This window comes from Rhinatrema bivittatum, chromosome 3 (genome assembly GCF_901001135.1).
Source record: "Rhinatrema bivittatum chromosome 3, aRhiBiv1.1, whole genome shotgun sequence".
Taxonomy (NCBI): domain Eukaryota; kingdom Metazoa; phylum Chordata; class Amphibia; order Gymnophiona; family Rhinatrematidae; genus Rhinatrema; species Rhinatrema bivittatum.
The window spans coordinates 449,770,060-449,793,550 of NC_042617.1; the positions used below are offsets into that span (position 1 = coordinate 449,770,060).

The window sequence follows — 23,491 nt, forward strand, 5'->3', positions numbered from 1 at the left end:
CACACATTCATTCTCACACACACAGACCCCCAGGCAGGCATCAATTCATTCTCACACACACATACACCACACACAGGCAGGCACCTATTCTCACAAACCCCAGGAAGACACCCATTTATTCTCATACACAGACACACCCTCAGGCAGGCACCCATGCATTCACACACACATACACCCCCAGGCAGACTCCCATACATGCACTCACTAAAGGCAGACCCCTCTCTTTCTTTTGCCAGCAACCTCTGAGCCTCTCTCATTCCTCTGCTGCCACTGTCACTGATGCCGCATGGCTATTGGGGAGGCACTGATTGCTGCTACTGGCACTGAAGCCCATTCTGCTGCCTCCTCTGTGCATGCCCCGTGGGTTTCCACTTCCTCCATGTTGATCTCGTACATTGTGAGATCCGCATAGAGAAAGTGCTACTCTTGCACATTACCAAAGATTACATGTGCCAATCAGTAAAAAGTAATTTATTTTTTTTTTACCTTTGCTGTCTGATCTTAGTTTTCTAATGGGATGGTCACAGGCTTTTTTGTTCCACCTTCCCTTTCTTATTTTTTTGCCGATTCCTTTCATATTGTCTTTTTTTCTATTTCTTTTCTCTCCATCTATCTTCTTTCCTCAAACACACAGTCAGGTTCTCATTCTCACATGCTTTCTCTCTCTCTCTCTCACACACACACACAGGCTCTCACTCTCACATGCTCTCATACAATCATTCATACACAGTCTCTCTCTTTTGGAATCATTGTGGAAAATACTTTGAAATCCTCAGCCCAGTATGCAGCAGCGGTCAAGAAAAGTAAATACAATTTTAGGTATCATTAGGAAAGGAAAATAAAACAGAGGATATCATAATGCCTCCGTATCGATCCGTGGTGCCACCACACTTTGTACTGTGAGCAGTTCTGGTCACCCTATCTCAAAAAAAGATCAGGTGGAACTAGAAAAGGTAAAGAAAGGGAATGGCTCCCCTGAAGAAAGACTAAATGGATTAGGGCTCTTCAGACTAGAGAAGAGACAGCTATAGGGAGATATGATAGATGTCTATATAATTTTGAATGGGATGGAATGAGTTTTCAAAAGAGTACTCTTTCCAATAGTACTAGGACCAGGCAACACTCCATGAAGATAATAAGTTGCACATTTAAAACAAATCAGGAAAAGTAATTTTTCACAGTGCACAATTAAACTTTAGATTTTGTTGCAAAGGATGTGGCTAGGTTTAAAAAGAGTTTAGACAAGTTCCTGGAAAAAAAAAGTCCTTAAATCATTATTAGTGGTATAGACTTGGGAAAGTACTTGTTTATCCCTGGTTATAAGCAAGAAGCACTGGATCTGATCTTTAGAAATTGCCACTGTTGAAGGCAGGATGCTGGGCTTGATAGATCTTTGGGCTGACCCAGTATGGCATTTCTTATGTTATTATGTTCTCTCACACACCACAGCCAATCCCCTATCCAGTTGTCTCCATTCTCAAACGCCACCACCAGTTGATCCCCCTCTCAAATCTCCCACTCAGCCAATCCTCCTCCTGAAATCCCCCTTCTAGTAGATCCCTCCCTTTCAAACCCCCTCCCCAATCAATGTCCTTTCTATACCCCCTTCCAGCTGATTTTCCTTGTTAAACCACCCTGCCACCGCAGCCACAGAGCAGAGCCAACAATAGGAGGGCTAGAGTGATGGTGCTGAGGTCTCTGTCCTCCTCCTCTGCTGCCCGGGACCTGATTCCCAGTTTGAATCTTGTGAGATACTATATTACCATACGGGACTGCAGGTGGCAGAGGAAGATGCAGCCCAAGGTGCCATTGCTTATCTCCTCTTCCTGCCTGCTCCAATTCTCGGTGACAGCCAGTGATGGGGAAGATCATGAAGTTGAGAGGGCAGGCTGATGACAGAGGCAAAAATGTTCTTTGGCCCTAGGCTAGCAGCAGGTGATGATTACAGCCTTGGGGGAGAAGGCAGGATGACAGTGGGAACGTTTTACTTTGGTTCCTGGCTGACAGCAGGCGAGAATGGAGGCGTGAAGGGGCCATTAATACCTGTGTCTTCTGCTGTGCAGTCTTCTCCTCAGCCAAGGACTAAACAAAAGGACAGACATCATGAGTCCCAAGAGCTGAAGATACTTCCATATTTTGGGCACACTCTGCTCTTGAAAGACTTGCACCTGAGTAATGAGTTGGTGACTCTCTTGTGGGTCAGGGAAATCTGCTCCTCTTTATTATCATAGAGGTTTCCCAAAAATTCTAAGGACTGAGAGGGTATTGGGCTGCTCTTTGCATAATTCACCACCATTCCAATACTTTTTAGGAGCTCAACTACTGTGGCTGCTGCCTGTTGAGCTTCTTGGAAGGACTTGGTTCTGATGAGCTAATCATCCAAATACGGGCATAGCATTATCCCGTGTTTGCATAATGCTACCACTGCTATCACCATTACATTGGTAAATGTTATTGGGGGCAATCGCTAGTCCAAAGGGAAGTGCCGGGGATTGAAAGTGCTTGCCAAGAACACAGAATTGGAGAAATGTTTGGTTAGCACTTTGGATAGACATATGGAACTATGCTTCTGCCAAGTTCAGGGAGGTGAGAAATTCCTCTTTTCTTACTGCCAACATGACAGACATGAAGGTTTTCATTTGCAAGTGGAGTATCTGAAGACATTGGTTAACACTTTTTAAGTCCAGGACAAGCTGGAATGAGCCGTCCATTCTTTCGCTCCACAAAACATATTGAATATGTCAGCTGGCCTTTTTCCAATAGTGGCACCAGAATAATAGCCTATAGTTCTTGTAATCTAACTAGGGTGAAATTTACAGCTTCTCTTATAACCTGAATTGGAACTCATGAAAAAACTTAACACCATTACCCTAGGTCTCAACAGAGACAATGGCTTCATGACTCACTACAACTATCTATGAACTTAACTGTTATCAGATCATTGTCTTTTCACCTTACCTCAGTTGTCAGTAGGCTATACTATAATGCTTTTAACACTCTTTCCACACCATGTCTGCCTAATTCAAGGCCTTCTCTTTATTCTGTATATACTTCCTGTACATCACTTTATGCATCTGACAAAGTGGACTCTGTCCTTGAATGCTCATGCTTCAATAAATTGGTTCGTCTATAAGGTGCCGCCTGACTCCTGTCATCTTATGCCCTGTGAGAAGCAAGAGGAAATCATGAAGGCATTCAGGAATGGTATGAAGAGTTCCACAGAAAATCCCTTTGCACAATCTCCAGAACCCATTTGCCTGTAGTGATTTGGGCACATTCCTGGTGAAAACGTAAGAGGCGGCCACGTAGTGGGGTTAACATCGGGGAGTGGGGGGGTGTAGGTCTTTGAGCATTATTGAGAGAAGCGGCTACCAGCTGCCACTGAGAGAGTATCATCTTTAGGCTTCTTAGCCTCTGAAAGACTTGTTGTGTCCGTTGCTGTCCGACGTTTCTGCTCCGCCCACCTTACCTCAGCGACTCCCTTCGGGGTTGATGGAAGGCTAGCTGCTGCAGCGTCTCCAGGCCGTCCTCCTCCGGCGTTCGACACTGCAAGCTGCCATGTTGACCAGATGCCTAAGGGTGTGCGCGCGGCCCGACTGATGTACCGGCATTGGCGCGAACTTCAGGGGTGTCCTCCTGAGATGACAACACCAGCTCCAGATATTTAAGGTCTCAGTTTTTGCTAACAAGACGAGTTAGCAAGGGGTTCGCTTCCTCCAAGTCACTGCAGATGGGATTCGCTCTCCGCAAACCCAGCTACTCTGTCTCCTTGGACTTCACCAGAGGTACCCGATCCTCAGGGGCCTCGCTCTCTCTTTCTCTTTTCAGGTTGCAGTCTGGACTGGTACTCGCTCCTCGAGGGCCCACGTCCCGGACTTGCTCCTGAATACCACTTCTGCTAAGAAGTCATCGCTGCTTACATCAGTGAGTTTCCATCTATCTCTCAGAGCTTTCCCTGGGATCAGGTACTCGCTCCTTGAGGGCCTAATGTATACCAACTCCTGGGCTGCCTTAAGAGACTATTGTGTGAGTGTTACCATCAAGGACTTGTTCCAGAACTCTGCATATACTGCCTACTCACTGTTTTAGTTTCTCTACAACTCAGCCACCCTGGGATCGCTGTTCCAATACCTGAGGGACTACAGCCCAGCCGGGCGCTTCTAGCTCACTACTGCCACCTCTGGTGGTTTACTATATTGTCTAATAAAAGAACTAGTGTGTGTCTGTCTCCTACACTAAGCCTGACCAGTGGTCCCTCTCAGGATTTCCCCCGAGGGCGTGGTCACCTGCCACTGGTCCAAGTATCAACCCACAATTATTCTAAATAACAACAGCTTTATCAACGGAGCTCTCTGACATCAGATTGCTATCACGCAGCAGAGCTTTAATGAGAGATTGCTACTCCCAGCTTTCACCACAGAGCTTTAATGACAAGACTGCAGGGGGATATTTTGACTGATCTAAATTTACGAAAGTCCCAGGTTTGAAATTGCTTCCAGCCTCATGCCCCTGCACAATCTTTATCTTCTGGAAGTCCCTTGAGGCTTGAGCTCCCCCAAGTCTTTGACCAACTTATCCAGTTCTTCTCCAAAGAGCAAATCCCATTTAAAGGGAGCTTCAGAGGTGAGCTTTGGATGTGGAATCTGCTGACCAATTTCAAGACCAGAAGAGCCACCTTGCTGCCACCCCTACAGCAACCACTCTTGCAGACATCCTAACAAAGCTAAGAATGTCGTGCCTTACTCTAAATGGGCTGATTCTGTGTTCTCTGGGAGCGGGCTGTTTCCAGTGGACTACTGCCTGTGCAACATACCCTCAGCATATAGAGGACTAAATGGCCATGACATTATTGGTAAAGACGTTTTTTAAGGTAGGGACCTTTTAAAATAGGAAAATTGATGCTAAGGGGCATTCCTCCGTCCACCGGGTTAGTCATTTTATGAGTTCTCATTGATACCAGGGCATTTACCCTGGGAATTCTTAAGAGATTATTCTTATCCCTGTTGTGAATCGGGCCCGCGGGGTGCCGCAGACGGTTCCCCTACCTGCCGCGTTGCTCTCCGGCTTCCTCGCCGCACATCGGGCCTGGTCAGGGCCTTCTCACGGCTCTCCCTGTGCGAGGGAGATGCTGCTGACACAGAGCACATGGACCCGCCACCTTAGATGCGCGCGCAAGGGCAGAAGATTTAAAGGGGCCAGTGCAGGAAAGGATGGCTCCGCCCCCAGGATGATGTCAGATGCCCGCCGGTATTTAAACTTGCTTGTCAGTCTTCTCCCTTGCCTTGCAACGAGGTTCTCTCTCCTTGAGTTTGCTAGTTGCTGTCGTCTCTCCTGCGTATTCCTGATACTGTGTTCCTTGTTCCTGCTCCAGCCCTTCCTTGCCTGCTCCTGTTCCTGGCTCCTGACTTCGGCTCGTCTTCCTGGCTCCTGACCTCTGTTCGTCTTCCGGCTTCTGACTTCAGCACGTCCTCTGGAACTCTCGTCATACACTCGTCTCCAGGAGACCGCTCATAAGTCCAAGCAGCTCAGATCCTCAAGGGCTTCTTCTGGGGGGATCTCGGGCTTCCAGTGGTGAAGATCCTGTGGGTCCCCTGGTTCCGGCTTCCTGCTCGACTCATGTCCTCTGGAACTCTCGTCGTACGCTCATCTCCAGGTGACCGCTCCTAAGTCCAAGCGGCTCGGATCCTCAAGGGCTCCTCCCGGGGGGATCTCAGGCTTCCAGTGGTGAAGATTCTATTGGACTCCTGGGTTTGTTCCGCCTCCTGGCTACGACCTCTGCTGAGGGCCTTCCCTCGGTATTGTATCATCATCTTCTAGCCGGCTCAAGGGTCCACGAACAGAACAATCCCCCAATGGCATGGGATATAGTCTGCTTAGGATTCTCCAACCCTTGAGGCCTCCTGGTGATGTGTTCCACTCTGTTAAAAACCTACTTTTAAGAGCTTAGTGGAGGGAAAAGCTTGGGGGGCTTATAGACCCCCAGGAGAATGGGATCTCCCTCAGAAGGACTCTCCATCTTAGAGCCTGAAATCTTATGGGAGGCCAGATCCTTAAGATGAGGACTTAAAGCTCTTTTTTCCTAAATAACCTCACTACTGAGTATTCACTTTTCTCTTGGGAATTCCCTGGGCTGCTATGGTCGGAGTTATCCCCTATCCAGGAACCTTCCCTTGGCTCTGGAATAGCCGACAAGGCCGAGGAGCTTGAAGCCTTCAGGCCAGCCCTTAGTCTTTTTAAGGTTGGCTCCTTGAGGTCCCTAGGATCTCTTAGGCTGGCAAGGGGGGGGGGGGGGTGGAGGCACACTCAACTTCGGGTTCTGCATTGTACAGAAGTCCTGGTGCATAAGCACCACAAAATTGGGGGAACCATGGGGTGAGGAGTGTTGGCTCTTGATTCCTGTGTCATAGCAGGAGGTGTGGGGAGACTCCTAGGGGGAGGGTCTTTGGGACTAAGGCTGCAGTGGAGTTGAGCCAGTGGAAGTTCCCTTACATCCAAGGAGGCGTCTGCAGGTCCTCCCATCAGTTTGAAATGCTCTGGGGGGGAAGCACCCTTGCAGCCCGGGAGCACTGGCTCGGGATCCCGGTTACCCGTGGGACACTATGAGCCCCAGGCCACACACCTGCAGCCCCGCATCATAGGGCTTTCTCTTTTTGCTTCTTTCTGTGCCGCTTCCTTCCCCACCCAATCCCCTGTCACTCACCACCTCTGCAGTGGCTGGCGAAGAGCTGCTTGAGTCTGCCATTCAGCTGCCGACTTCCTCCCTTCTTTTTTTTAAACAGGAGAGGAAGAAACAAAAAGGAGTGGGTGGGGTGGGGGTGGACGGACAGGAAGAGGGAGAAGAGAGACATTCAAATATCACCAAGGGCAGAATGCTAGCCCAACCTGTTTGGCTCCCTTTCCTCTGGGGGTGATCAGCCAGCACCCTAGGGTTTACTGGGATCATTACCAAAGAATGCACTCCATCAGGTATTCCCTGGGAGGCCCACTCCACTGGGGAAAATCAGCCCCACAGGACTGTTGCCCCAGGAGCCAAAATTGCTCAACCAGTTCAAGGCCTAACCCTTCCTTTGGGGGAAGTAAGCCCAAGTCCGCAGCTGACATAAGCAGAGACTCCTGGAAGCTGCCTCAGGCCCCATCTCTTATACCCTTACAGATCGATTTTAAAAGTGTCGCTCGTGCAAAAATGCCCACATACACGTGTATGTGGGCCATGTGCGAGCAACACAGATTTTGAAAAGCCGCACAATATGCGCGTATGTACCCGTGCACACGTGAGGAATAAGGGGGCAGATAAAGGGCAGGACCTGGGCATTCTGGGACAGAACTAATAATAAAACATAAATACAATATATAATTATTACATAAGTGGACATCATGAGACTACAAAAAATGTAAAAGAATTATTAACAGAAAGTAAAAGTAACACTACAAAAATAAAATTAAGTTGTAATCCTGATACTGCTGAGTAAAAAAATTGTTTGAGATTTTCTGAATTCAATATAATCTTTCTCTAAATGCACACTAAAGGGCAAAGATTTCTAAATACTGAGTGCAAGAAAAACAAAATGGCTATATCTGGTGGTTTTGAGCCTAATCTCTGTGTGAAAGGATGGTAAATAATTCTTGATGGCTTGATCATAGAGTGCAATTGGGTCAACAAGATGTTATAAAACTGGCAAGATGAGGAGAACCAGATTTGGAAGCTTTGAATGTCAAGCAAGCTAGGTTGAAGGTTATATTTGCAGAAACAGGCAGCCAGTGAAGTTTAACAAGCAGTGGAGCTATGTGATCAAATCTTTTTTTAACAAAAATTACACGTTCTGAATTACTTGTAATCTTTGAATAGTAGTAACGGACAAGCTATCACAAAGAGCATTACACTAGTCGAGTCTGCTGAGAATTAATGCATGTACAAGAGTTTTGAGATCTTTCTGATCTGAAAAAGGTCGTAGTTTCCTAATGAATCTAAGGAAGAAAAACGAGGTTTGAATTAGGTGAGAGATATGAGCTAAAAATTTCAAATCTTTGTCAAGCTTACCAACTAAGTAGTAACTACATCTTTAATAGGGATAAGAACATTATTCAAAACCAGAAAAGGAAGAGAATCAAAAGAGCATTTCCTGGTGAACCAAAGAGCTTTCAATGTATTAGGGTTCGCTTTAAGCTTTGAAATCCTTCGCTATTTTGCTACTTCAGAGAATCAGTTATTGAAACATTCCAAAGGATTGCGTGATTTAAGATCAATAGAGGCAACCACCTGAATATCATTGGCATAAATCTATGAAGAAAACCTAAACTCTGAATTAAGGTGGCCAATGGGGACCAAGTATAAATTGAATAGTGTGGGTGACAATATCGAGCCCCAAGGGACTCCACATTTGAGGGATTTGGTACTAGAGGTGACATTATTCTAAATTACCTGATATGTAGTTGCACGCCCCATCCGCACTCGGCCCGCGCATAGGCCTGCTCAGCTCTCCAACTCCTCCGCAGGTCCCAGGTCGGCCTCCCCAGCAGCAGCTGCAAGCTCCTCCAGGCCTCGGCGTCCCGCAGCTGTGGTCGCCGGGCCTTCCTCAGCGCACCAGGCCTCACGGTGCGGCTCGGCGTCCTCCATGGCGTCTGCCCCGCCTCAGGCATTCGCGCAGACCAACCGGTCCCTTAAAGGGCCAGGGGCGGGTCCTAGCTCCGCGGCGTGCCCTGATTGAACGCAGTACAAGAGGAAGTGCCTGTCTGCACTTCCTTGCCTTGGCAATCGGATCGACACTGTGTGTGTACTAGTTTGCCTCCATGTCTCATCGCTTGTTCCAGTCCTGTTCCAGTCTTGTTCCAGCGTCCGTCTGTTCCTAAGCTCCCTCAGGTAGTACCTCTTGGACTGACTCTCTGGTACTGACCTCTGCCTGTTCTTGACTATATTGATCGCCGCCCGAATACTGATATCTGCCTGCTTGTGACTATGCTGACCGCTGCCCAGATACTGACCCCTGCCCGTTACTTGACCACGTCTGACCTCTGGAACCTGACCTCTGCTTTGGCTGAATACTATCGGACTGACCTTTGGAACTTGACTTCTGCTACTACTGACCTCGCTTCCTTGATTCTGGCCTTGATCCTAGCCCTGACATCTCAGATGCTGTTCTGGCCTTCTCTGGTTCCTCGGACCCCTAGCCTTGACGTCGACTGCGCATCCTTGATCCTGGTGGGCACACCATTGAACTTTCTGGGAGACCCTGCAAGGCCCACCTAAGTCCAAGCGGCCCGGGTCCCCAGGGGAACCACGGGCTTCCAGTGGTGAAGCTCCAGCTAGCCTCTGTCTCCTCCTGTGCTCTGCCTCCTGGTGGCAGATGCTTCCTGGGCCCGACCAGGGAGCCTACCAATCCTGCTCCAGAATAAGGGTCCACCTCCAGGCGCTACAAGTTGATAAGGCCATGGACTCGGCGGAGTCTTCTGCCTCCCGGGCCCTACCGGTCTGGCCGCTACTGTCCAAAAGCATCGACGAGCCTTGGAAATATTGGCTTCTTCGGATGAAGAGCTCCGATCCCAGTTGCGAGATAGGCCCACTGGGTTGGCCAGTGCTGTATCGGCTACCCTGCTACCCAAAGCATCACTGGCTCTTTCAGCGCCTCCTCGATTCAACGGGGATTCACACCTCTGTCGAGGCTTCCTCAACCAGTGTTTTATGCAATTTGCACTGCAACCTTCCTTGTTCCCGATGGAAACCACGAAAGTGACTTTCGTCCTTTCTCGCTTAGAGGGAAAGGCTCTAGCATGGGCTACTCCGTTGTCGGAATGCTCTGACCCCATGCTCTCCCAGCTGTCACAGTTCGTCACTGTATTCAAGCGGACATTCTGAGACCCGGGTCGTCAAGCAGTAACAAGCCATAACTTCTCCATCTCCGTCAAGGGTCGAAAACCCTTTCTGAGTACACGGTGGAATTCAGGACCCTGGCTACTGAGCTCGGGTGGCAAGAAGATTGTATGCAATCCATCTTCCTAGATGGTCTCTCCAGCGCTCTCAAAGATGAACTTGCAGTCCTTGAGACTCCCAGATCTCTGAGGACCTGATCTCCCTAACCGGGAAGATTGATCATCAACTCCGGCATAGGCACCTAGAAGTAAAGGCCTCTCGATCTCCTACTCCACATCCTACACGTGCCAGAAGTCCTCCAACTAAGACTTCATCGGCACCACCGCTTCCTTCTGAAGAACCAATGCAAGTCAACCATGGGCGACTATCTCCAACTGAACACCTTCGGCAGAAAAAGGAGGGTCTCTGCCTTTACTGTGGTGCCTCCGGAAATCTTCGGCAGTTCTGCCCGGTCCGACCGGGAAACTGCAACGCCCTAAACCCAATGGGGGTCCCGAGCTTGGGCACTACTGTCACCGGCCTCCAACTTCTACTTCCAGTCTCCCTTGTCATCGAGTCTCGCTCCTTCGCCATCACTGCCCTTGTCGACACTGGGGCAAGTGGCAGCTTCATCATGGATGACATCGTCAAGCTCCTGAACATTCCTCTGCAGCCCCTAGAGGTGCCTCTCCGCATTGCGTCCATCCAAGGGGAACATCTCCCAGGACTCACCCACCGAACGTCGGCCATCCGCCTCACCGTGGGCACTCTCCATGAGGAAGAAATATCCTTATACATCCTGAAACGTTCCACACCTCCAGTCATCCTGGGGCTGCCCTGACTCCAGACACACGGGCCTCAATTTGACTGGCATTCTCTACAGTTGGTGCAATGGGGTTCCAAGTGCCAGAAGACCTGATTAAGGCAAGTGTCTCCAATGGTAACCGTCCTAAAGTCCACCACCCTCACTGGGTTACCAACTCAATACACCAAGTTTGAGGACGTTTTCTCGAAGCAAAAGGCAGACACGTTTCCTCCACTTCACAAACTGAATTGCCCTGTAGAGCTCCTGCCTGGCACGACGCCTCCCAAAGGCAGAACCTATCAGTTGTCATGTCCAGAAACCTTAGCCATGTCCGAGTATATTAAAGAAAACCTAGAAAAAGGGACCCCTAGCTTTGATGTTGACTGCACACCTTTGAACTTCCTTTCTGGGAGACTCTGTGAGGCCCACCTAAGTCCAAGCAGCTCGGGTCCCCAAGGGCTCCACCTGGGGGGACCGCGGGAAGCTCCAGCTAGCCTCTGTCTCCTCTTGTGCTCCGCCTCCTGGTGGCAGGCGCTTCCTAGGCCCGACCAGAGAGCCTACCAACCCTGCTCCAGAATAAGGTTCCACCTCCAGGCGCAACATTTGTTCAGTATTCAAGGAATGATTTGATCTAGCTGAGGGCTTGATTCCTGATACCCATCTCATAAAGTCAAGTGAGAAGAAGTTGGTGATCGACAGTGTCAAAAGCGGCACTCATGTCTAAGTAAATAATGAGTACTGCCTTTCCTTTTTCAAGATTAAGATGAATGTCAGATTGTAAAGCAGTCAGAGCAGGTTCAGTGCTAAACTCTTTATGATATCCGAACTGCTTAGAGTGTAACACAAGAGTATGGCCAAATCTTTCTGATTGCTGTTCTTATGTCACTACCATCTACTAACTTGTAGGATTGAGACACAACTAAAGAGAGAAAAATAAAACAGAAAATAATCATTCCATGGCAGGGGATAGGTGTGAATTGAATCAGAGATGATCATTGATTTGTCAGAGGTAAAGATAAAGTCAAATGTGTGGCCTGCTGTATGGGTAGGAATATTGATCACTGAAATAAACTGAGGTCAGTCATAGTTGTCAAATTAAAATCATCTGCTCTGGAAAGGTTCTTGGGAAGAGTATTAAAATCGTCAACACAAGTTGCTGTTCATACATTTAAGCAACTTCAGAGATTAATTGAAGTGAATCCCAATAATAGGTTAGAAGAGTCAGGAGGATTGTAAATGAGCAAGATAAGTTAAAGTGCAACTAACATCTAGATGCAGGAGTGGGATGAGAAGGGGTCTAGCGGGTCGGTCCTTCAGAAAGGTTGGGGACTTTTGGGCGGGGCCAGGGATGTGAGAGAGAGTATTGTTTTGGAGGGGGAATGAGGAGCTGGAGGAGATGAGACAGGATCAGATGGGGGTGTGTATGTGACAGAGACAGAGGGTAATGGAGTTGTTTTTGTGTCAGAAGGGATTGGCTTGGGATTAGTATGTGAGAGAGAGTCACCAGGATGGATGACAAAGATGGAATCGAGACGGGTTTGTAAGAGACTTTATACAGACTTTTGTGAAGGGAATTAAATAGGAGGCTGAAGAAAGGGTGGGGATATGATGAAGAACTGGAATCAGGGAAGGTACACGCCTCTCTCCTGTGATCCCAGATCCTGGAACCTTCACCATGTCCTCCCAGATCTTAGATCCTCCCAAATCTAATCCCAGATCCTTTCTCCTTCAATGGCTTCTTCTTGTCATGCCCCTATTCCTCTATCACATGCCCAAGCAGAGATCCCCTCCCTATGCGAATACGTGCGCTTCTTTTCCCCACAAAATAAATTACACAGACATATAAATATTGTTGGAAAACTAATGAGAAATAAAATGTACATTATTAATATGCATAAAGATGCAGAGGTGCCCTAAAATAGCTACAGAATCTACCCCAAGCTGCTGCAAGAAACTGGGGGTTGTGCATAGAATAAAGTTAATTGTGTACACATTTACAATGATGCTGAAGGGGGAATGGCTGAGTGCATCCTGTTTGCTCTTTCAGGCATCAGTCACATTCAATGATGTCGCTGCTTATTTCTGGGAAGTGGAGTGGGACATTCTGGAAGAATGGCAGAAGGAGCTGTACAAGAAGGTCATCAAGGAGATTCATGGCTTCCTGATATCACGGGGTAAATATGACTTTTCTATCATCTACCACCCGTAGATCCACCCAGATATCCTGGGTGCCTGTAAGTCTGGCATGTAACGCCATCCCAAACCTGACAGGAACTGCTGCAGCTGCCAAGGTCCCAGGCCTTTCAAAAGATGCCACCACTGCCACTGCCACCAGGCTGGACCCACTGAGAGACGTTCCTGCCATCACTGCCTGCCCAGTTCCAGGAAGAGAGACAGAGGAAAGGAAAGGGGCAGAGGAGCTGGAGGGAGAACAAAAGCAAAACAAATAAAAGTGATAAAGGAAATGAGCCAAAAAGAAAAAAATGAAATAGAGTAAATTAATGAAAACAATTTAGAGAAAATAAAACAAGAAAAGTAAAAGCCAAAGAAAGTTATCAGAGAAGAAAATATGCCCATCAGCCATTAGAAAATATGGGCTCTTGCCAAGTTTTCAAAGAATTTTTCCTCTCTTGCATTTTCTGTTCTCTTGTACCGTGTCCATGTCATGAGATACAGGCAGTCCAGTTCTGGTTTTACCTTATCCTGTTTAGGATTATTATGCAATTTATTGTGTTGTATTTTGTTTGTCAATGTAGCTCATGGGTCTACATGGGGAAGGTGTGAAATAACTAGGATTCAATAAATAGATAAACAAAGCAGATTTTCACATTTATTTCCCTCAGAAAATCAGAGGTACAAATCCCTGCATGCACTGGAGTAAAACCAGGACAGGATTAGCCTGTTTTTTTTTTGTGGAACCAGTTGAGGACCCTCCTTCTGCCCCCTTATTGGGAGAGTATAGAGCACAGACCTGAAGGCCTGGTTTCATTTCACTCACTCTGAGACCTTCAGTGAGTCATTTAACCTTCCAGTACAGGCCACAAAACCCTGAACCCAGTTGGGAGGTGTCTCCTGTGAGATCAAACTTTTGATATCTAACCAGATGCTTCATACTACAATAGCAAAAGTCTCAACAACAAATACTGGCACAAAGATACAGGAGGAAGGAATTCTCTCTCTAAATCCCACCTGAGAACCACAATTTTGTGGAAGGATGGGTGTGAGTATCTGAATTAGATAATTATACTGAACAACATGTTGGCTCAGTGTGCTGCAGCAGTCAAAAAAGCAAATAGAATGTTGAGAATTATTAGGAAGGGAATGGTTAATAGCACGGAAAATGTCATAATGCCTCTATATCGCTCCATGGTGAGACCGCACCTTGAATACTGTGTACAATTTTGGTCGCCGCATCTCAAAAAAGATATCGTTGCGATGGAGAAGGTACAGAGAAGGGCAACCAAAATGATAAAGGGGATGGAACAGCTTCCCTATGAGGAAAGGCTGAAGAGGTTAGGGCTGTTCAGCTTGGGGAAGAGACGGCTGAGGGGGGATATGATAGAGGTCTTTAAGATCATGAGAGGTCTTGAACGAGTAGATGTGACTCAGTTATTTACACTTTCGAATAATAGAAGGACTAGAGGGCATTCCATGAAGTTAGCAAGTAACACATTTAAGACTAATCGGAGAAAATTCTTTTTCACTCAATGCACAATAAAGCTCTGGAATTTTTTGCCAGAGGATGTGGTTAGTGCAGTTAGTGTAGCTGGGTTCAAAAAAGGTTTGGATAAGTTCTTGGAGGAGAAGTCCATTAATGGCTATTAATCAATTATACTTAGGGAATAGCCACTGCTATTAATTGCATCAGTAGCATGGGATCTTCTTAGTGTTTGGGTAATTGCCAGGTTCTTGTGGCCTGATTTTGGCCACTGTTGGAAACAGGATGCTGGGCTTGATGGACCCTCGATCTGAGCCAGCATGGCAATTTCTTATGTTCTTATGTTCTTAACCAGCTGTCAGAGATCAAATATCTCTTTTATCCTTCTCACTGGGCTCTGGATACAGTTATCTTTATACCTGTTATTTGAGATTTCCTGCTTAGATGCCCCTAAGAAGCTGGGACTTCTGCTGGGTGGAACATGCTTGCAGAGAAGATTGGCGCCATGATGCCTTCACCAAGGAAGGATATGAACAGAAATGCCTGTGCTCCTGAAAGCTTCTTAGGTGTAATCTTAACCTATGCCACAAATATATACAGATCTAAGTAAAAGAATCGCACAAGGTGTAGATGAGCCGAATAATTTACTGTGCAGAATACGGAGAGAGACAGACAGCTAGCTTCTGTACATCTTCAGGCTCAAGAGTGTCTCAGGAACAAGCGGCAGGTCACAGTGTTATCTTGTCTCATTGAGATTTGTCCTGCAGATCCACGCACCCTACAGATACATGCAACACAATCCCAGTGCTCCATCAGAAAAGGAAAGCTGCAAGTTTACTACAAAGTACAAATTAAAAATGTAATGATGCTAGTTTCATTGACAGGTTATTCAATTGTTAATCCTGATGTTGTACTGAAGATTAAAAAGAAAAATGAGAAACATTTCACTCAACAAAATGAGTGGGAGGGGAAAGAAAACATTAACAATCCTACCTTTGGTAAGTAAATGTTTTGGATTTAAAGGGCTTTCCATTTTTCAGATCATAGGAGATGACTCATTGACATCAAACATTTGGGGCCCAGTATTCAAAACGTATTTAGCACTACTTAGCTAAATAAGCGGGACTTATGTGGCTAAGTAGTGGCCACTGAATGTGTCCCTATGATCAGCAGCCGTCGCTTAGCCGTATAAGTCCCATATATGGCTAAAATGTACGTGTACAAAAAGTAGTCATGTACTGGTGGATCGGGGGTGGAGTGAGTTAGCCATAAAACTTATACAGCTAAAGGTTACATGCACAAAATGTAGGAATGTACTGGTGGATCGGGGGTGGAGTGAGTTAGCCATAAAACTTATACAGCTAAAGGTTACATGCACAAAATGTAGGAATGTACTGGGACGATCGGAGGTGGAGTGAGTTAGCCATAAAACTTATACAGCTAAAGGTTACATGCACAAAATGTAGGAATGTACTGGGACGATCGGAGGTGGAGTGAGTAAGCCATAAAACTTATACAGCTAAAGGTTACATGCACAAAATGTAGGAATGTACTGGGACGATCGGAGGTGGAGTGAGTTAGCCATAAAACTTATACAGCTAAAGGTTACATGCACAAAATGTAGGAATGTACTGGGACGATCGGAGGTGGAGTGAGTTAGCCATAAAACTTATACAGCTAAAGGTTACATGCACAAAATGTAGGAATGAACTGGGACGATCGGGGGTGGAGTGAGTTAGCCATAAAACTTATACAGCTAAAGGTTACATGCACAAAATGTAGGAATGTACTGGGACGATCGGAGGTGGAGTGAGTTAGCCATAAAACTTATACAGCTAAAGGTTACATGCACAAAATGTAGGAATGTACTGGGACGATCGGGGGTGGAGTGAGTTAGCCATAAAACTTATACAGCTAAAGGTTACATGCACAAAATGTAGGAATGTACTGGGACGATCGGGGGTGCAGTGAGTTAGCCATATAACTTATACAGCTAAAGGTTACATGCACAAAATGTAGGAATGTACTGGTGGATCGGGGGTGGAGTCAGTTAGCCATATAACTTATACAGCTAAAGGTTACATGCACAAAATGTAGGAATGTACTGGGACGATCGGAGGTGGAGTGAGTTAGCCATAAAACTTATACAGCTAAAGGTTACATGCACAAAATGTAGGAATGTACTGGGACGATCGGAGGTGGAGTGAGTTAGCCATAAAACTTATACAGCTAAAGGTTACATGCACAAAATGTAGGAATGTACTGGTGGATCGGGGGTGGAGTGAGTTAGCCATAAAACTTATACAGCTAAAGGTTACATGCACAAAATGTAGGAATGTACTGGGACGATCGGAGGTGGAGTGAGTTAGCCATAAAACTTATACAGCTAAAGGTTACATGCACAAAATGTAGGAATGTACTGGTGGATCGGGGGTGGAGTGAGTTAGCCATAAAACTTATACAGCTAAAGGTTACATGCACAAAATGTAGGAATGTACTGGGACGATCGGAGGTGGAGTGAGTTAGCCATAAAACTTATACAGCTAAAGGTTACATGCACAAAATGTAGGAATGTACTGGGACGATCGGAGGTGGAGTGAGTTAGCCATAAAACTTATACAGCTAAAGGTTACATGCACAAAATGTAGGAATGTACTGGGACGATCGGAGGTGGAGTGAGTTAGCCATAAAACTTATACAGCTAAAGGTTACATGCACAAAATGTAGGAATGTACTGGGACGATCGGAGGTGGAGTGAGTTAGCCATAAAACTTATACAGCTAAAGGTTACATGCACAAAATGTAGGAATGAACTGGGACGATCGGGGGTGGAGTGAGTTAGCCATAAAACTTATACAGCTAAAGGTTACATGCACAAAATGTAGGAATGTACTGGTGGATCGGGGGTGGAGTGAGTTAGCCATAAAACTTATACAGCTAAAGGTTACATGCACAAAATGTAGGAATGTACTGGGACGATCGGAGGTGGAGTGAGTTAGCCATAAAACTTATACAGCTAAAGGTTACATGCACAAAATGTAGGAATGTACTGGGACGATCGGAGGTGGAGTGAGTTAGCCATAAAACTTATACAGCTAAAGGTTACATGCACAAAATGTAGGAATGTACTGGGACGATCGGAGGTGGAGTGAGTTAGCCATAAAACTTATACAGCTAAAGGTTACATGCACAAAATGTAGGAATGAACTGGGACGATCGGGGGTGGAGTGAGTTAGCCATAAAACTTATACAGCTAAAGGTTACATGCACAAAATGTAGGAATGTACTGGGACGATCGGAGGTGGAGTGAGTTAGCCATAAAACTTATACAGCTAAAGGTTACATGCACAAAATGTAGGAATGTACTGGGACGATCGGGGGTGCAGTGAGTTAGCCATATAACTTATACAGCTAAAGGTTACATGCACAAAACGTAGGAATGTACTGGTGGATCGGGGGTGGAGTGAGTTAGCCATATAACCTATACAGCTAAAGGTTACATGCACAAAATGTAGGAATGTACTGGGACGATCGGAGGTGGAGTGAGTTAGCCATAAAACTTATACAGCTAAAGGTTACATGCACAAAATGTAGGAATGTACTGGGACGATCGGAGGTGGAGTGAGTTAGCCATAAAACTTATACAGCTAAAGGTTACATGCACAAAATGTAGGAATGAACTGGGACGATCGGGGGTGGAGTGAGTTAGCCATAAAACTTATACAGCTAAAGGTTACATGCACAAAATGTAGGAATGTACTGGGACGATCGGAGGTGGAGTGAGTTAGCCATAAAACTTATACAGCTAAAGGTTACATGCACAAAATGTAGGAATGTACTGGGACGATCGGGGGTGCAGTGAGTTAGCCATATAACTTATACAGCTAAAGGTTACATGCACAAAATGTAGGAATGTACTGGTGGATCGGGGGTGGAGTCAGTTAGCCATATAACTTATACAGCTAAAGGTTACATGCACAAAATGTAGGAATGTACTGGGACGATCGGAGGTGGAGTGAGTTAGCCATAAAACTTATACAGCTAAAGGTTACATGCACAAAATGTAGGAATGTACTGGGACGATCGGAGGTGGAGTGAGTTAGCCATAAAACTTATACAGCTAAAGGTTACATGCACAAAATGTAGGAATGAACTGGGACGATCGGGGGTGGAGTGAGTTAGCCATAAAACTTATACAGCTAAAGGTTACATGCACAAAATGTAGGAATGTACTGGGACGATCGGAGGTGGAGTGAGTTAGCCATAAAACTTATACAGCTAAAGGTTACATGCACAAAATGTAGGAATGTACTGGGACGATCGGAGGTGGAGTGAGTTAGCCATAAAACTTATACAGCTAAAGGTTACATGCACAAAATGTAGGAATGTACTGGGACGATCGGGGGTGGAGTGAGTTAGCCATAAAACTTATACAGCTAAAGGTTACATGCACAAAATGTAGGAATGTACTGGGACGATCGGGGGTGCAGTGAGTTAGCCATATAACTTATACAGCTAAAGGTTACATGCACAAAATGTAGGAATGTACTGGTGGATCGGGGGTGGAGTGAGTTAGCCATATAACTTATACAGCTAAAGGTTACATGCACAAAATGTAGGAATGTACTGGTGGATCGGGGGTGGAGTCAGTTAGCCATATAACTTATACAGCTAAAGGTTACATGCACAAAATGTAAGAAAGTACTGGTGGATCGGGGGTGCAGTGAGTTAGCCATATAACTTATACAGCTAAAGGTTACATGCACAAAATGTAAGAAAGTACTGGTGGATCGGGGGTGGAGTCAGCCATATAACTTATACAGCTAAAGGTTACATGCACAAAATGTAGGAATGTACTGGGACGATCGGGGGTGCAGTGAGTTAGCCATAAAACTTATACGGCTAAAGGTTACATGCACAAAATGTAAGAAAGTACTGGGACGATCGGGGATGGAGTGAGTTAGCCATAAAACTTATACGGCTAACTGCTGATATTTAGAGTTAGCCGTATGTTTACATCTAAGTTTAGATGTCCCATAAAGCAGGGCTAGACCTAGCTGCGTAGATTTTGCCGTGCCGCTGAATATACATTGTAACTTAGCTGGATTAGTCATATCCGGATAAGTTACTTAACCGGCCAGCATTGAATATCAGGCCCTTGTAGACTAAAAATGTCCTAATATATTATCAGTATGTTTTGTGATTTCAGGCCATCCGATTGTAACATCTGTATTCTCACTGAGCGTTAAACAAGAGGAAGAACTAGATTTTATGGATCGTCGTGCATCGGAGGTGACTGAACAGATTCACACTCCTGCGACAAGCAAGTATAAACTCCCCCCCCCCCCCCCCGGACATTTTTCATCCAGTCAGATTATAAGCTCTCTGGGGAAGGGACCATCCTTAATCAGACAAGCCATAGTTTTTGTCAACAGGTGAGGAAGAGTGAAATAGACAGCATTAGAAAAATTCCATCAAGAAATAAGAGCATGGATAAGCTCTTTAGTCGATGATACAGTAAGACAAATGTGTGTGGGCCTAATACTATGAAGATAGCATTGATAAGAAGGTGAGCTTGGCATCGATAAGGACTCTAAGACTTATTTACAGAAAGGGCAGGGATGGGGTAGAAAAAAGTGAATAATGGAAAAGTGGAAAGAATACTACTACTTATTTTTGAAGTACTGCTAGATATATGCAGCACTGTACAGATACATATAAAAGAGAGTCCTTGCTCCATGGAGCTTACAGTCTAGTTAAGACAAACTTACATGTCACACAAGAGTCTGTGGGAAGTATATTTATTGTAGATAAGTGGAAGGATTTAAAAGCAGACTCAAAAAGATGAGATTTTAGACTGGATTTGAATGTGGCCAGAAAGGGAGTATGATGTGCCAACTAGGAAGTCTATTCCAAGTATAGAACGCAGCAAAGCATGGAGTCAGGAGTTGAAAACAGAGGAGCAGGGCATACTTAAGAGTGATTTTCCCAAGGAATGGTGTTCATGGGATCTGTTTAATGTTTGGGTGTTTGCCAGATACTTGTAGCCTGGATTGGCCACTGTTGGAAACAGGATGCTGGGCTTGATGGACCCTCGTACTGACCCAGTATGGCAACTTCTTATGTTCTTATGAGAGAGGGTGCAGGGAGAGAAAAGAGGAAAGTAATGAGGAGATGAATTTGTAGATAAATAATAGAAACTTGAACTGTATGTGGAAGTGGATGTGGAACCAATGCAGCAACATTAAGAATAGCATCCAAGGATGGAACAAAGAGGGTGTCAGCCTAAGAAATATTCAGCAGAAAATGTAAGCAGATATCCAGTTTGAAGTAGTAGAGAGAACAGTGGATATCTGAGGAAAAAGGTAAACAAAGCTGTGTATTGTTAGCATACATATGATAGGAAAAACCAAGGGGTCCATATTAAGAGACATTTAGCCAGATAACTCACAAGTTATATTTTGGACACTTAGCTGGTTACATTTTAGCCTGATAACATAGGGGCATTTCCGGAAAGAGTTAAGTTAGCTGGCTAAGTTATGTGGCTAACTTATCTGGCCAACTCTGGCCATGCCAGAGAGCTGTCCTAAAATTAGCTAGATAAAGTTATCCAGCTGTCTTTAAGGTAGCCAGCTGTGTTCAGTAGTGGGGCTGCACTACTGAATATCCCTCCAAAGTTAGCCAGGTAAGTTTGTCTGGCAGACTGGCCATTGACTGAATATTCCCACCCAAGAGAAAACAGCATTAGAATTTAAAAAGGAGATATTAACAAAATAAACACTGGGGGGGGGGGAGTTGTCAATATTCAGATGGTTTGGGGGGGGGGGGAGTTGTCAATATTCAGATGGTTTGCCGTCTAAGTTCCGGATTACTTTAGAACTCCTCTGAGGCAGTTCTAGAGTTATCCAGCTAAAGTAGTTGGATAATATTGATCCACTCCAGAATGCCCATGGCCTGCCCCAACTTATCTAGCTAAGGGTTTCATTTACTATGCATTTTTCCCCTAGACATAGAATGGGAAAAAAAAACCTTAGTAAATCAGGCCCTAAGTTTGTAGCCAAATAATATGCTCTGTCTGCAAAGCACTGTCACAGAGACACACATACACAGGCACACACACACACAGGATCCCCCAAACACACAACGCACACACCCACAGGCACAGACACACACGTGCACACACAGAGAGGCTGTTATTGACCAGACAACTCGAGCAACGCCGGGTATTGTTGGTAATGGCTAATATGCTCTGTCTCTCACGCTTCCACATGCAGGGAAGAAAGTTCACAGAAGCATACAAAAGCATGCAGAAGTTCACACAAGCATTCTCAGGCTCCCACACGCACACAGGCTTGCACAGAATATGCACACACTGACAGAAGCACGCACAGGAAGACACACACACATACATAGAAGCACAGCCATCCACACAGAGGGCGACACATACACATACAGAGGTACAGGTCCCCTCACATGCAGGCTGTTATGAGCACAGACAGCGTGAGCCCCTGTGCTACGCAACTGACACAACCCCGGGACTGGCTGTGGTCCACACTGCTGGCAAGCGAGTGCATTCGGGCACTGGCTGGCTGAAACAGGGACAGTTTTAACTTGGAACAGGGACACTTGGACATTCAACACAGATCAGGAACTGAGAACCAGCAATCCATGCTGGTCTCTGGGGTAGCCCTCTGGCCACTCCGAAAACCCCTTCAGATTAATTGTTTAGGAATGGCTTGAGGACAGGATAGACGAAGGCTGAGGACTCTGAAGACTCATAATAAGAGAACATAAGAACATAACAATACTGAAGACTCATAATAAGAGAACATAAGAACTTGAGACCAGCATCCTGTTTCCAACAGTGGCCAATCCAAGCCATAAGAACCTGGCAAGTACCCAAAAACTAAGTCTATTCCATGTTACCGTTGCTAGTAATAGCGGTGGTTATTATATAAGTCAACTTAATTAATAGCAGGTAATGGACTTCTCCTCCAAGAACTTATCCAATCCTTTTTTAAACACAGCTATACTAACTGGACTAACCGCATCTTCTGGCAACAAATTCCAGAGTTTAATTGTGCGTTGAGTGAAAAATAACTTTCTCCGATTAATTTTAAATGTGCCACATGCTAACTTCATGGAGTACCCCCTAGTCCTTCTATTATCTGAAAGAGTAAAAAACCGATTCACATCTACCTGTTCTAGACCCCTCATGATTTTAAACACCTCTATCATATCCCCCCTCAGCCGTCTCTTCTCCAAGCTGAAAAGTCCTAACCTCTTTAGTCTTTCCTCATAGGGGAGCTTTTCCATCTCCTTTATCATTTTGGCTGCCCTTCTCTGTACCTTCTCCATCGCAATTATATCTTTTTTGAGATGCGGCGACCAGAATTGTACACAGTATTCAAGGTGCGGTCTCACCATTTAGCTTTGAAGACTCATAGCAAGACGAAGGCTCAGGACTTGGAACAAGATGAAGGCTCTGAAGACTTGGAACAAGACAAGGGCTCAGGAATTGGAACAGGCAGATGGCTGGAGCAAGAACTCAGAAGACCAGGGACAGGACTCAGGAACTTGAAACTCAGATCTCAGAACTTGAAATTTGGAACTCAGGAACTCGGAACTTGAAACTCAGACTCGGGAACTCAAACTCAGACTCAGGAAGAGACTGCGAAGACTTGGACAGGACTCTGAAGACTTGGACTGAAAACTTGGACCCGGGAATGAAGACTTGGACTCAAGACTTGGAAACAGGACACCAGGAACAGGAACTACATGAAACAGGAGAACTTGAAGGACTGGAGCAACCAGAGAAGTGGCCTTTTAAAGGCCCGAGGCAATGACATCATCAGGAGGGGCCGCGGGGCTTTTCCTGCCGTGGTCCCTTTAAATCTTGAGCATGGGCACGCACACGTGCTTAGGGAGGACAGGAGCAACAGCGGCGGAGAATGTTGGCAGTGTTTCAGGCCGCACAGGAAGCAGAAGTGACATCAGGTAGGTGAGAGGCCGCACAAGAAGCAAGCAGTGCCCACCGAAATCGGGAGTCGGCGGCATCTCTCCCACCGCGGGCACAGTGGCAAGGCTGAGGCGGTGTCAGGTGAGTGAGGCCACTCGTGGGGCCCTCCCGTGTATGGAGTTGTAACACAGGCACAGGCTCCTACACACACACAAGCTGTTATAC

At 45.9% G+C, this 23,491-nt stretch overlaps 1 protein-coding gene across 3 annotated transcripts in view; it reads left to right on the forward strand.

Moving 5' to 3' along the window:
* The window catches only part of LOC115088020 (gastrula zinc finger protein XlCGF26.1-like), a 38,586-nt gene that overhangs the window by 5,422 nt on the left and 9,673 nt on the right, over window positions 1-23,491 (forward strand). For 2 of the 3 annotated variants that reach the window (XM_029595874.1, XM_029595875.1), the window contains exons 2-4: window positions 12,697-12,823; window positions 15,192-15,305; window positions 19,517-19,630. In XM_029595874.1, coding sequence (XP_029451734.1) covers window positions 12,697-12,823; window positions 15,192-15,305; window positions 19,517-19,630 — 355 coding nt within the window. The remainder of the gene's footprint in view (window positions 1-12,696; window positions 12,824-15,191; window positions 15,306-19,516; window positions 19,631-23,491) is intronic. The other variant, XM_029595876.1, reaches the window with a different exon arrangement.